The 14,770-nt window shown below is 53.8% G+C and overlaps 1 protein-coding gene across 1 annotated transcript; it reads right to left on the reverse strand.

The window, feature by feature from the left end:
* Positions 1-3,478: 3,478 nt before the first annotated feature.
* Positions 3,479-13,836, reverse strand: THEM5 (thioesterase superfamily member 5). The gene is made up of 6 exons (XM_056114695.1): positions 13,714-13,836; positions 10,494-10,701; positions 8,173-8,311; positions 4,365-4,475; positions 3,986-4,110; positions 3,479-3,713 (listed from the first exon to the last, which is right to left on the reverse strand). Exons 1-6 carry the CDS (start codon positions 13,834-13,836, stop codon positions 3,679-3,681), a joined length of 741 nt encoding a protein of 246 aa, XP_055970670.1. The 3' UTR covers positions 3,479-3,678.
* Between the last annotated feature and the right edge of the window lie 934 nt (positions 13,837-14,770).

Below are 14,770 nucleotides of genomic sequence, written 5' to 3' on the forward strand. Positions count from 1 at the left end.
GTGTTTGTGTGTATGTGTGTGTGGGGAGGGTTGTGTTGGATGACAAATCTGTCTGAGATGTTCAGTATATTCTGTGTTCCTGTTTTTGCAGGACCTGGGGTCAAGATGCCTCAAGTCCTTTGTCCATTTCTCCAGAATGATGGCTTAGGCGCAGGGCAGAGCCTGGCAAGCTACCCGTGGCATATTTCATCCACCAAAAGCAGCAACAATAATGGGTCTCTTTCCTGTGACCCTGAAAGAGCCTCCAATCTGGCAGCATTGGGGAGGACGAGTAAGGAGAGGCTGCTAAAATCTCAGGGCTGGGACGAACGCAGACGTTACTGGTGCCCGCTCAAGTAAATCGATGAACAACAGGATGACAGTGATACAGTGATGGCTTAGGATGTGTGCGGAGTAGCTACTAGTGCGTAGAATTGGATCCATCTGCCATGCGCCCTTGCTGAGTTTGTGCATCACTCACCAATCCTGTTTCTTTCCAGAAAGAGCTTGATTCTTGCTGGTTCCCTAAATCCCCAGCACCAGCCCAGACCCCAGAACTCATCCTTCACTTCTGGGTGGAACAGCAGGAATCCTCACAGGCAGACACAGTGCAGGCTGCTCTCTCCAAGCCATCTCCCTGTCACCTACAGCCTGTGCTTAGAAAGTCTTTCTAACAGCTCCCTGTGGCACGGGGGCGGGGGCTTGGGGCTGAGTTCTCCCCCACAGAATCAATCTGAAGCCCAAACACCTCCCTTGTGATTTCTGTCTGGCAAGTGGATGGGAATATCCACATTAGCTTTAGTTTTAAATTAAAATTTTTTTTTAAATTTTGGGCCACATCCAGGGATCACTCCTGGTGGGACTTGGGGGACCATATGTGGTGCTGGAGATTGAACCCAGGGTAGTCATGTGCAAGATAAGCTCCTCATATGCTATTATAAGAGCTCCCCCTGCTCAAACACACACACACACACACACACACATGCACACACACGCATGCACACACTTTGGAAGCCCCATGTTGAAGATGCAGAGCTTTTGTCAGCGAGTCCTAGAATGATTCTAGAAGCCAACAGTTGGCCTTCATGGGAGTGAGAAGTGCATTCAGTTTCAGCACAGTAGTAGAGATGTCAGACAACCCCTGTGTTCCAGCATGTGGCTGTCTCAGCCTTAATATGCAAACCTTTCATGCTGTCTCTTGAAGTGTTTTTTCTTTGGGGAGGGCTGGAGCGATAGCACAGTGGTAGGGTGTTTGCCTTGCGTGCAGCCAGCCCGGCCGAGCCAGGTTCGATTCCTCTGCCCCTCTCGGAGAGCCCGGCAAGCTACCAAGAGTATCTCGCCCACATGGCAAAGCCTGGCAAGCTACCTGTGATGTATTCAATATGCCAAACACAGTAACACGTCTCAAAATGGAGACGTTACTGGGCCCGCTTGAGGAAATCAATGAACAACGGGAACACAGTGTTTGTTTTCTTTGGGGAAGATCCCTCTGATCTTTGGCTTCTTCCTAAGCATCCCTTCCACCTGCCAGTCGTGATGGGATCCTGTTTTCAGGGAAGCTTCCTCCCTTCTTGGCTTCTATCTTCTGTGCTTCCTTAGTCTGCGCTTTGTTGCCTCATGACAATAATTTATTTATTTATTTATTTATTATCTTTTTGGGTCACACCCAGCAGTGCTCAGGGGTTACTCCTGGTTCTGCACTTAGGCACTCAGGAGATTACTCCTGATCAGGCTCAGGAAACCATATGGGATACTGAGGATCGAACCAGGGTCGGCTGTGTGCAAGGCCAACACCCTTCGTGCTGTGCTGTCCTTCTGACCCCAGGACAGGCCTTTCTTCCCTGGAAACGGGCACCAGCCCCGTTGCTTCTCCTTTTGCCATGAGCCTCCCCTGAGTCATTGGCCCTGCCCCTGGGTTTGACAGTTGAGGCTCACCTTCCTTCCGTCCTAGGTCACTACCTCTCTCCCCCACCCTCACCCCTACCCCCACCCGTCGCCCACTGCAGAGGGCTTTCAGCAGGCCTCATCCATGTAGGTTTGTTTCCCTAAGCCAAACCCATGCTCTTCCTCTCTCCACCGATGACTCGTCTAGTCACTGAGAAAGTCACAGGTCCAACGTGCACTCCTCCAGAGCCCATCTGTGCCCTGGCCGTGCCACCTGGCCACCTCTGTTCCCATGGAGCCTGGGTGCTGTCCCGGCCCTGGTGTCAACTCAGGGGCTCTTCTCTCTCCTGCAATTCTAACCTCTCTGCTGACCCTCAAAAACAGTTTATAAATATTCTCGAAGCTCCTGTTTATTTTTTGGCGGTGGTGGTTGAGACCGTGGCATAGAGGCGACTGTCCCCGGGCACCCCCATGTGGAGCACGTGCTTCAGCCCCTTCATCCGCTCCCTCACCCGCAATGGCATTCCTCAAAAAGCCACAACATTCCTCAACACCCCCAAGTCTCCGTTCTCATCACTGATGCCCACCTGTCACCCGGGGCCATTGGGTTTTGCGGTCAGCAAATGGGCCTCTTCCTTGTCTTCTCAGAACTGGACACTGCTGGGTGCATCCTCCTGAGATTTCCCTCCTGGGGTTTTGCTCCTCTGGCCCCACTTAACGTCCTAGAGTCACCAAGGGTTCTGTCTCTGGACCCTCCCCCTGTCCTTCCTTCCTTTCTCCTCCATCCGCCCCGGTTGCCAATCCCCTCTTCCTTCCACTCTGCCTCACCCCGCTCTGCTCGCACTGATGATTTACAAACAGAGGCAGCAACTCATCCATCTTCAGCTCTGATTGCAGTACCCAGGTCCCTGCTGTGCTCACTGCATGTCAGAACTTCCACAGCAGGCCTGGCGGGTAAGCTGCTCACTCACTGCCACCCTGCACGCCTCTGCTCCCTGCGAGGATGGCTGGAGCCCCAAGACAGAACTCAGACTTATCCTCTGTTCCGGTGCCCTGTGCTCCGCCCACTCTCCTCTTGGCTCTCTCTTTACTGCTGTGACCAGTGCGGACCCTTCAGTGGCCTCCTGACTCGAGCTCTCATCTTCTGTCTCTCTGGAGTCTCACCCTCCTACAGTCTGTCCAAACATCAGCTTCCCATTGCCCTGAACACAAGCCCGGGGTCCTGGCAGGGTCCCAGCCCCACACACCTCCGGCCCATCTGCTTCCCCTTCTGGAATGCCTGTCCACTCAGCACAGGCTCTTCTCTGCCCAGCAGACCCTGGCCTCTTGGTGCCCTGCACTGACTCTCCCTGTGACCCTAGGCCCCTTTCCTTCCTGCGGGGGTGGCCTGTGACCATCTGCTTTATGCCTGATGCCTGAGCAAGCCTCTCTTGAGTGCCTCCACCAAGACAGTCTGTGTCTGCAGAGCCTGGGAGTGACGGGTCTCTGCACCACTGCCCAGACCTGCACACTCTGTGCCCTGGGGCTCTGCCATCTCTGCAGAGAAGGACCTGGGAATGTGTGTACGTGCGTGCGTGCGTGTGCCCGTGTGTGTGTATGTATGTATATGTTGAGTGTACACATGCTCGATTCTGTGTGTGACAGAGACAGACACACGGAACCTTGAACAATTTTGAACCCCAGTTGCAGTGAGGCCTTGAACTGAGCATGGAGCTGAGATTGTTTATTCAGGGCGAGTGCCCTCACTCTCTGGGGTCCCTCCCCGGTCTGTGCAGGCCCCAGTATGTTCCTGAAGGTGGAGACATGTTCCCGGGGCTACTCCTCTTCCAGCGGAAGCCGAAGAAAGACACCTGCATGAGAAGGTGTTGGTTTGGCGCTGAGCCCTTGGCCCCGGGTACGCGCTTGGCAGTTCTGCCCCGGGGCACAGGCCAGGCCACTCACACAGAGAAAAGTCCCCACCTGGGCTCTGCTCCATGCAGCCCTCACTGGCAGGCCGTGTCTGCCTCCTGTCCTACTCTGCCACCCTGAGCACCAGCTTGGCTGAATGCTGCAACCCTGCCTCCCGCCCGCCTGGCCTGGCTGGGCTGGGGAAACCCACGGGCCCCAGCTGAGCCCTTTTTACCTGAGCACTTGGCGTAGACCGTCTGCTCGTCCCTGCTCTGGGCGATGCAGGACAGATGCACCTTCTGCTCCTCAGTCTTGGCCACATCGACGTTCAGCACGATCAGAGAGCCCACGGGGATGAGGCTGGTACAGAGGCCACTCGGTGTGTGCTCCCTGGAGCCCTTATGCCCCACCCACCTCCTCTTCCTTTTGCCCTGTCTTGAGGATGCCAGTGGCTCTGGGCCCCAGTGACAGAGGTTGTGTCCTGGCCCGGGAGCAGAGGGACAGCTTGGCAGCGAGGTGGGGAGGGTGAGTGACCTTGTATCCCAGCTGCCCAGGTTGGCCATCCTCTGTGCTAAGAGTCTGACACCCGCCAGCACCCCAAGCCCTGCACTTACTTTTTGAACCTGATGTTCAGGTTCACCGTGAAGAGCCCCTCAGCGGCCAGGTAGGCGGTCTTGGAGAAGGTCTCGTCGATCATGGCGGTCAGCGAGCCTCCGTGGGCGTACCTGAGGGTGTGAGGGCAGGGCTGGGGCTGGTGGGCACACCCCTGCATCTCTCCCAGCTCCCAGGCCCAAGTGCAACATCCCCCTCCCTGCCTTCTCCAAACACAGCCCCTCAGTCTCCAGATGCTGAACCAGAAAGGCAGCAGAGCCGCTGCCCTCTGATCATGCCCCAACTCCGCCAGCTGTGTCACAGGTGGCTTCAGCATGTGTTCATGACAACTGATGCGATGGTGATGGTGATGGTGGTGGTGATGATGGTGATGATGGTGATGGTGATGATGGTGATGGCGATGATGGTGATGGTGATGATGATTGGGATGATGGTGATGATGGTGATGATGGTGATGGCAATGATGGTGATGGTGATAGTGATTGGGATGATGGTGATGGTGATGGTGGTGATGGTGATGGTGATGATGGTGATGGTGATGATGATGATTATGTGATGGGGATGATGGTGATGGTGATGATGGTGGTGATGGTGATGATGATGATGGTGGTGATGGTGATGATGGTGATGGTGATTGGGATGATGGTGATGGTGATGATGATTGGGATGATGGTGATGGTGATGATGGTGATGATGGTGATGGTGATGGTGATAGTGATTGGGATGATGGTGATGGTGATGGTGGTGATGGTGATGATGGTGATGGTGATGATGATGATTATGTGATGGGGATGATGGTGATGGTGATGATGATGATTATGTGATGGTGATGATGGTGATGGTGATGATGGTGATGGCGATGATGGTGATGGTGATAGTGATTGGGATGATGGTGATGATGGTGATGATGGTGATGGTGATGATGGTGGTGATGGTGATGATGGTGATGGTGATTGGGATGATGGTGATGGAGTTGATGATTATTATGATGGTGATGGTGATGATGGTGATGATGGTGATGGCGATGGTGACGGTGATAGTGATTGGGATGATGGTGATGGTGATGGTGGTGATGGTGATGGTGATGATGGTGATGGAGTTGATGATGATTATGTGATGGGGATGATGGTGATGGTGATGATGGTGGTGATGGTGATGGTGATAGTGATTGGGATGATGGTGATGATGGTGATGATGGTGATGGTGATCACGGTGGTGATGGTGATGATGGTGATGGTGATTGGGATGATGGTGATGGTGATGATGATTGGGATGATGGTGATGATGGTGATGATGGTGATGGCAATGATGGTGATGGTGATAGTGATTGGGATGATGGTGATGGTGATGGTGGTGATGGTGATGGTGATGATGGTGATGGTGATGATGATGATTATGTGATGGGGATGATGGTGATGGTGATGATGGTGGTGATGGTGATGGTGATAGTGATTGGGATGATGGTGATGGTGGTGGTGATGGTGATGATGGTGATGGTGATGGTGATTGGGATGATGGTGATGGTGATGATTGGGATGGTGATGATGATCATGACTTGGCTTTTGGGCCACACCTGGTGATGCTCAGGGGTTATCCTGGCTCAACACTCAGGAATTACTCCTGGCAGTGCTCGGAGGTCCATATGGGATCCTCAGGATTGAACTGCGGTCAGCTACATGCAAGGCCAATGTCCCACCCACTGCCCTATTGCTCCAGCTCCTTGATGTGATTATTTCATTCCACCTGGAATCCTTTTCTGTTTCTGGTTGAGTCCATGGGAAAATGTTTATCTCTTCTATCACCAAGTAGCTGGTAGCAGCACCATCAGCTGGAGGTGAACAAGGTTCTGAGCTACTGATTTGGTCTGAGGGCCAAGGCCTGGGCCCTGTCACTGCCTGACTGTCACTGGTGTGTGCAGGGCCTGCATCTGGAGTGAGCCAGGTAAGCATGGAAGGACACTGGTGTCTGTGGTGTGCTGACAGGTGGGGTCCTGACAGCCGAGACTTCATACATTCACTCTGTTAAAGGTGTCGGTTTTATTCTCAGTGTGTGAGCCAACTCTGCGTCAAAGCCCTGCACAGCAGGCAGAGCTGGGGGGCGCAGAGGGGCTTCTCCACTGCAGGACGCAGGGAACACGGGACAGGTGCTGACCAGCCCAAATCAGCTCTGCGTCTCCACGGACCCAGACAATTATCCTTGATGCCCCTGTATACTAGCTTCTGGCATCAACAGCTTCTCTGCCCTTTGGGAGAAAAAACTGGGGTGACCCTGGAACCACCCTCACCTCTTGGTTCCTTCCACCACTAATCACTACTGGTCCATCTTGAATATGTTGCTAGACCTTCCTGAGCTCTAGTCTTTCCACTAAAAAAATGGTGAATAAAAGTAACTCCCCGTGACATCAGAGTAGTTGCGGAGAGGTTGACGGAATCTCAGGCAGGTTTGCTGTGACCCCTACATTGACCAAAAGAGGGAGAAAGAAGTTGTTGTCTGGCCATAGAGAGAGGCTTGGGGGCTGAGCACAGGCTTTGCTTGTGGGCAGGCCAGGTTTCATCCCCAGCACTGCATGGTCCCCTGAACACCTCCAAGAATGACCTCTGAACACGGAGACTGGCGTAACCACAGAGCACCATCAGGGGTATCCCCAATTCCTCCACTGTGCCCCCGTCCCCACCAAAGTTGGAAGTTGGTGTCAAAGAACTCCCAGTATGCTCCGGTCCTTACCACCCATCAGGGGACTCACAGGTACCCGCAGGGACTCTTCAGGGCTCTTATCCCATCAGCACCTCCCCACAGCTGAACAGGGACTAACCTCCTCCTGACTCCCCGACCCCACATGCCTCTGTGCTGATGGTCCCCTCTGCCCTGCCTTTAGGAGTTCTGAGTGAAAGGCCCGTGCCGGTAGGGGTTTCTCTCAGCGGGCTGGTGGACCTTCCTGACACAGGTCCATATGTGCAAATCAGTGTCCTTGTAGTACCCTGGGGTAGCCCTTGTGACACAGCTGCAGTCTGAGCTCTCAATACAGAGGTACAAGCCCCCAAGAAGCCCCTGGATTCCCCTGAACTGCAGTGGACTCCATCTCCGGTGCTCTCTCTCTGGAACGCAAGTATGCCAGCAGCCTTCTGTGGCTAAAGCAAAGACAGAAAGGGAAGTGAAGGCCCAAGGCCTGCATGATTCCCCCTTGGGGGTGTTTCTGTCTGGTGTCAGTTCTGTCCTGGGTCACTCTCCAAGTGTGGAGGCAGCTGAGGACAATGACCGTGGAAACCCCCCCCCTCACCACCACCACACACACACACCAGGCCAGGAGCCCAGGTCTGACCTTGGACACATCCCCACTGAGGCTCAGCCTGGCGGGGAAAGCCAGTGTGTGTCCGCCTTGTGCCATGGTGTGTGAGCTTGTCATGCGTGTGGGCCAAGGGAGTCTGTCCCCAGTGCCTCTCACCTGTGAGCATTATGGCATCTGGTTGGTTTGGGGGCAGGAGACAAAAGGCCACACAGAAAATGGTTTGCTCTGGGCTCCAAGGCGAGGAGTAGCCACGGAGCAAGGCTGGGAGCCTGATGGGCTCCCTAACTCCCATCTCATCCTTGCTGAAGTTTCCTCCTCAACGAGGTAGCCTCAGAGACCCCTGGTGACCCGGAGCCCCTGAAGGAGGTGCCCCTCTGTCCAGACATCAGTGATGGGACCAGATGGTTTGGGAGGGACTTTCAGAGCTGAGATTGGGCACCCAGGGCCCCAGCCCCCAGCAAGCCTCTTAGCATGGTCAGAGGTAGCCAGGAATATGCCCCACCCCCGCTTGCCTGTGGCCTTACCCAGGGGCCCCCTCTAGGTTCGGGCCTGGTTGGAAAAGGCAGACAGACTTCTTCTTGGATGGGTGGAAAAAGATGACATACTCGAAGCCTTGCCCCTCCTGTGGGATGCAGCGGGTAGCGATGCGCCAGTCACTGTTGTCTGGGGAGAGAGGTAGGGTTGGTGCTTGGAGGAGGGTGACCGAGGGGAGGGGGGTGGGCCCAGGGTGAAGGGCATGGGCTGGCCCAGCACCACAGACCGAGTCCTGCCACCCACAAAGGGGATCCAGCCTGCATCCCCGCAGCCTTAGTCTGAAGACAAGGCCACTGCACTTCTCTGGAGGACCCTTACTGGGGTCTGAAGGCAAGTTCCCAGGTGGAGGGTGAAGGCAGGCCTAGAACCATGTGAAAACCATGAATGGATTGTAAACATCAAAATTCAACACGAAAACTCCCAGGGCTGGAGTGATAGTATAGCACTTGCCCTGCACAGGGTTGAATTGGATTCGATCCCAGCATCCCTTATGGTACCCTGAGCCCACCAAGAGTGATGCCTGAGTGCAGAACCAGGCGTAAGCCCTGAGTACCTCTGGGTGTAGCGCCCAAATCAAAACACACACACACACACACACACACACACACACACACGCAAAATAAAATAAAAAACTCCTGACTGACTCTTCAAGCCCGTGTTCTTCTCACTTGCCTGTCTCATCGACTCTTTGCATGCTTACTTGTTCTTTCAAATGTATGTTCTCTCTTCAACCATATTCTTTTTTTTCCTTTCTTTATCTTTTTTTTTTTTTTTTGCTTTTTGGGTCACACCCAGCAATGCTCAGGGGTTCCTCTCAGGGGTTCCTTCTGGCTCTGCACTCAGAAATTCCTCCTGGCGGTGCTCGGGGGACTATATGGGATGCTGGGAGTCGAACCCGGGTCAGCCGCGTGCAAGGCAAACGCCTTCCCCGCTATGCTGTCGCTCCAGCCCCACTTCAACTGTATTATTTCCTTCACCCCCACTCTTGCACATTTCTAAATAAGTTTCATTCATAAAAACTCTCTTGCTTCAAAAATAAAACGTCCAGGTCACGGAGAGAGCTCCAAGGACTGGAGTGTAGATTTTGCATACAGAAGACCCAGGTTCGATCCCTGGCACAATGGGGTCCCCTGAGCACTAAAGTTGGAGTAGCTGTGAGCGCATTGGGTACAGCCCCCAAACAAATGAAAGCCACTTGTTATACACATGTCATAACATGTGGGATGCAGCAGATAGCGATGCAATTAGACTATAAGGCAGCTAGGGGAAAGTCCTCCAAAATCCCGAATTCTGTCCCCAAGAAGTAGAGCTGGCTGCATTCATTTTGGGTGGACACCAGATTCTTTCAAAATATAATTTTGGGGCAAAATAGACGATATAGCATGCAGAGCATTTGCCTTGCAAGGAGCCAACATGGGTTAGACCCCTGGCACTCCAAAGGGTCTCCTGAACCCTGCCAGGAGTGATCACTGAGTGCAGAGCCAGGAGAAAGCCCTGAGCACTCCTGGGTGTGGCCTTTAAAGGAAACCAAACAAACAAACTCATTATTTTTGTGCCTTTTTTTTTCTTTGGGGGAGGAGGGCAGGGGTTACCTCTCAAGCAGTGTTCGGGGGACCTGCGGGTCACCCTAGGAGAGAGTTGGCTCAGCTGTGCTGGGGGCCCCCATAGTAGGGATTTCCATAAATGCCAGGCCTTGAACTTGGAGCAGCTCCTGCCCTTTGTACCATCTCTGAGACCCACTCCAGCTGTTTGTGTGGTCTGGCTTCTATCACACCTGTTTAGAGCCGGAAGCCTGTGTGGATGAACCCACGAGAGAGCCAAGAAAACACATACACACACACACACACAAACACATACATACATACTCACACAGAGCACCAAGAGGTAAGGAAAGGGCCTCAGTGTGATCTAATGGGGGTCCAGGATTGCTGCTGGGCTGGGCTGGGATGGGTGTGTGGAGGCCCGCAGCAGGCAAGAGGAGTCGGAGACCTTCTTGGGATGCAGGTGAGGACAGGGATAGGAAGATCAGCGTTGGGGAGGAACTCAGTATGGGGGGGAGCGAAAGATCAGAAGATCAGCCATGGGGGAAGGAAGGTCAGCCCGGGGAGAGAAATGACAGGGAGCAGAGCCGATGCTTCTCTAACAGTGTCTCTCACCATTTCTGGGGTAGGAGCAGAGGTAGTTGGCAAGGATTGGATCTTTCTAAAAGAACCTGGCAGACCCGTTAGGTGGAGTCTGGGGTCACAGGGTTGGGCCAGAGCGGACATGTGGTTATGAAGGAGGAAGATGCTCCCCCAAGGTTGGGCCTTACCTGAGGGATCGTCACACCCCAACCCCGAGGGAAGCTTGAGCCCCTTCACGTGATCCCGGTTGGACTTGAAGGAGGGCAGTTTGACCCAGCCGCCAGTCTTGGTTTTCTCCAGGAACTCTTGGTACAGGCTCAGCATGTCCGGGCACCAGCTGGCATTGGGCAGGGCATAGTCCCTCACATCTGGCTTCTCCACACAGAACCTCGCCACCTGAGCAGAAACAGTGCCCAGGGTGATGGGATGGGTGAGGTGGCTGGTTTCTCTCTCAGAGCAGAGGAGGCTGCCACACGTGGAAGCCTGCAGCTCTGGACAGGACAGGGTGACTGTCCTCGTAAGCCTGTGAGCACTTTTTTTTTTTTTTAAATTGTTTCGGCCACATTCAGCAGTACTCAGGGATTACTCCTGGCAGGGCACAGGGAGACCCTATGGGATGCTGGCGTCAAATCTGGGGGCCAAACTGCATGTCCAGCAAGCACCCTCCCAGATGTGCTATCTCTTCAGCCGGGAGGGTGCTTGCAGCTTGCACTCTTTTTTTTTTTTACTATTAATAATTAAATTTATTTTTTTATAAACCTAAAAGGGATTTAAAATAGTTTTACTATTTTTATATTTAATAGTTATTTAATAGGCCGGAGCAATAGCATAGTGGGCAGGGCATTTGCCCTGCACGTGGTCAACCTGGGTTCAATTCTTCTGCCCCTCTCTCGGAGAGTCCGGCAGGCTACCGAGAGCTTTCCACCCGCACAGCAAAGCCTGGCAAGCTACCCATAACATTTTCTTTTTTTTGGTTTTGCTTTTTGGGTCACACCTGGCGATGCACAGGGGTTACTCCTGGCTCTGCGCTCAGGAATCACCCCTGGCAGTGCTCAGGGGACCATATGGGATGCTGGGAATTGAACCCGGGTCGGCCGCGTGGAAGGCAAACGCCCTACCCGCTGTGCTATTGCTCCACCCCCCCCCATAACATTTTCGATATGCCAAAAACAGTAACAACAAGTCTCACAATGGAGACGTTACAGGTGCCCGCTCGAGAAAATCGATGATCAATGAGAGGACAGTGCTACGGTGCTACAGTCATTTAATCACTAACACTATCACCCCGTTTTTCATCAATTTGCTTGAGCGCTTGTGCTCTTTCTTAAAAAAAATTTTTTTTTAAATGGAATCACTGTGAGATGACAGTTGCAAAGTTATTCATGATTGGGTTTCAGTCATACAATGTTCCAACACGGGTCCCTTCACCAGTGTCCATTTCCCACCACCAATGTCCCCAGGTTCTCTCCTGCCACCCTCATCCCACCTCCCCAGCCCGCCGCTGTGGCACATTTTTTCTTCTGTCTGTCTGTCTGTCTGTCTGTCTGTCTCATTTTTCTTCTAGGCATTGCAGTTTGCACTACGGTTACTGAAAGGGTCTCATGCATATCACTTTACGTGCTTTCAGACGTGGAAGCTAAAGGATGAACCTTGATAAAGCTTTAAGGATGAAACATCACTGACCAAGGACCAAGCAAGCAGAAGCAAAGACAAACAAAAGCGATCACATTAAACCAAGAAGCTTCTGCACTTCAAAGGAAATGATGACCAGAGCACATAGACAGCCCACAGAATGGGAAAAATGATTTACTCAATGTTCATCTGATAAGTGGTTAATATCTAAGACATACAAGGCACTGGCAGAACTTTACAAGAAAAAAATAAATCCCTATAAAAAGATGGGGAGGGGGCTGGAGCGATAGCAGAGCAGGTAGGGCGTTTGCCTTGCACGCAGCCAACATGACCGACACAGGTTCGATTCCCAGCACCCCATATGGTCCCCTGAGCACCGCCAGGAGCAGTTCCTGAGTGCATGAGCCAGGAGTAACCCCTGAGCGTCGCCGGGTGTGACCAAAAAGCAAAAAAAAAAAAAAAAAAGATGGGGAGAAGACATGAAACTTCCTCAAAGAAGAAATACAAATGGCCCAAAGGAACATGAAAAAAAGTACTCTGCATCAGTAATCATCAGGAAAATGCAAATCAACAAAATAATGAGATATCGTCATCTCAGACCACAGAGACTGGCACACATCAAAAAGAACAGCCACTGCTGGTGAGCAGTTTTCTGAGGCGACACGGGCCCCTTAGTCCAGCTGGCCCTGGGCGTATGGCTGAGACTGGTGGCTGTGAGCGGGAGAGAGGGTGGCCATGCTCGAGTCTGCTCCGAGACACGTCTCAGCTGGCTCTGGTGTGGGGGAGCTCCCCGCGTCCCTCCGTCAGGAACAAGTCCTGCCCTGTGTGGGAGGCCTGCCCTGGCAGGGTGGGGCCTCTGCATCTGCCAGGGGCTCCCCAGAAGCTTGGCGGCCTCAGCTGGGTGAGGACTTTGAGGTCTGTGAGGGCGCTGTGGGCCAAGTCCGCACACAGGACCCTCCATAAATGGACCCCCGGCCCCTCTCTGGGAAGACAGCCAGGGGAACCATGTAGTCAGATCAGGGCACAGTGTCCTAAGGGTGTCAGAGAGATAGTAGGGCAGGCAGGACACCGGCCTTGCAGGTTCCGGACCCAGGTTTGACCCCTGAGCACCACCAAGAGTGGTCTCTAAGCACTGAGCTGAGCCGGGGTGGCCCCCAAACAGTTTATTTTATTTATTTATTTATTTTTTTGGGTCACACCCAGCAATGCTCAGGGGTTACTCCTGGCTTTGCACTCAGGAATTACTCCCGGCGGTGCTTGGGGGACCATATGGAATGCCGGGGATCGAACCCAGGTCGGCCGCGTGCAAGGCAAACACGCTACCTGCTGTGCTATCGCTCTGGCCCGTGGCCCCCAAACAAACAAAAAATTAAAACAAAGCCAAAGTGTCCTGAGGGGATCAGTTTGGGACCTAATTTCCCTGGCGTCCTGGGCCACCTTCCTTCTAACCATCAGCTCCCTCCACATCTGGGAAGAGGAGGCTTGGCGTGATGGAATTTAACTTTGGGGGGGCTGACTCCCAAGTGATGTTCACGGGGCCAAGGCTGCCCTCCCAGCAAGTCTCAGCCACAGGGCTGGTGTCTCAGTGCCAGGGCCAGGCTGAGGATGTGGTGTGGTTTGAGTGCTCTAGTGCCCAGGGCTGCACCCCGTGATGCTCAGAGGATACTTTCGGCCTGGGACGCCAGCGTGGAGACCAGCTCTCCCTCACGCCTAGCATGTGCTCAGCCCTTTCAGCTGAGGGGGGTTGTGGGGGGCTGCGGGATGGAGCTCACTCACCAGGGCGTCGGAGGAGGATCCGAAGGCTGCGGCAGGGCTGACTCTGGGTAGGATGCTGGGCAGGCCAGGGAGGGCCTGGGGACGGGCGAGTCTTGCTGCCACCTGGAAGCCTGTCCTTATCATGGCTAAGCGGGGCTGCCAGACCTCTGCTGAAGACAAGGGGCCAGCCGGGAAACGCTTTGTCGCTCTTCCGAAGCCCCTGGTACACTCTAGGCCCAGAGGCCTTTTTGCTTTCAACTGTGCAGATTTCTGCAGGGAGGACAGAGACCAGCCCAGCTGGTTTGAAAGTGGCTGGGGCTTTTCTACCCGGGCCGGCCCCACCCGGTGCTTGGGGGAGGAGCGGGAACTGCCTGAGCAGGAAAGAAGAGCCCAGCTGGCCCAAGTATCAGGAGTTGGGCAAGGCAGACAGTACAGCGGGGAGGGCGCTTACATCGCGTGAGGCCCATCTGGGTTAGATCCCCGACATCACAGGAGTGACCCCTGGTCACAGAGCCAGGAGTAAGCCCAGAGCTACAAGTGTGACCCATCCCTGTCTCCCACCCACCAAAGGCAAAGCTTGTACAGAAAGGGCCAGGGAGAGGACGAAGGGCTGAACTTTGCATGCTGCGGGTCCGGGTTTGAGCTCCAGGACTTGTCGGGGTGGCCCTTGAGTACAGAGCCAGGAGCAGCCTTTGAATGATGCTGGGTGTGGCCCCCTCCCCCCAAAACAGTACATAAAGAGGGGCCAGAGTGAGAGTACAGTGAGTAGGATGCTTGTCTTTTTAAAAAATTTTTATTAGTGAAACACCATGAGGTACAGTTGTGGACTTACAGGTTTTTGTGCTTGGGTTTCAGTTATACAATGATCGAGTACCCGTCCCTCCACCAGTGCCCATTCTCCACCACCGATGATCCCAGTAGCCCTTCCACCCCAAGGATGCTCGTCTTGAATGCAGCTGACCCGGGTTCAATCCCCGGCATCCCGCATGCTTCCCTGAGCCAGCCAGGAGTGACCCCTGAACACAGAGCCGGGAGTAAGCCCTGAGTACAGGCGGGTGTGGTCCCAAAACAAATAAGC

The sequence above is a fragment of the Sorex fumeus genome, unplaced genomic scaffold (assembly GCF_029834395.1).
Source record: "Sorex fumeus unplaced genomic scaffold, SorFum_2.1 ptg000001l, whole genome shotgun sequence".
Classification (NCBI taxonomy): domain Eukaryota; kingdom Metazoa; phylum Chordata; class Mammalia; order Eulipotyphla; family Soricidae; genus Sorex; species Sorex fumeus.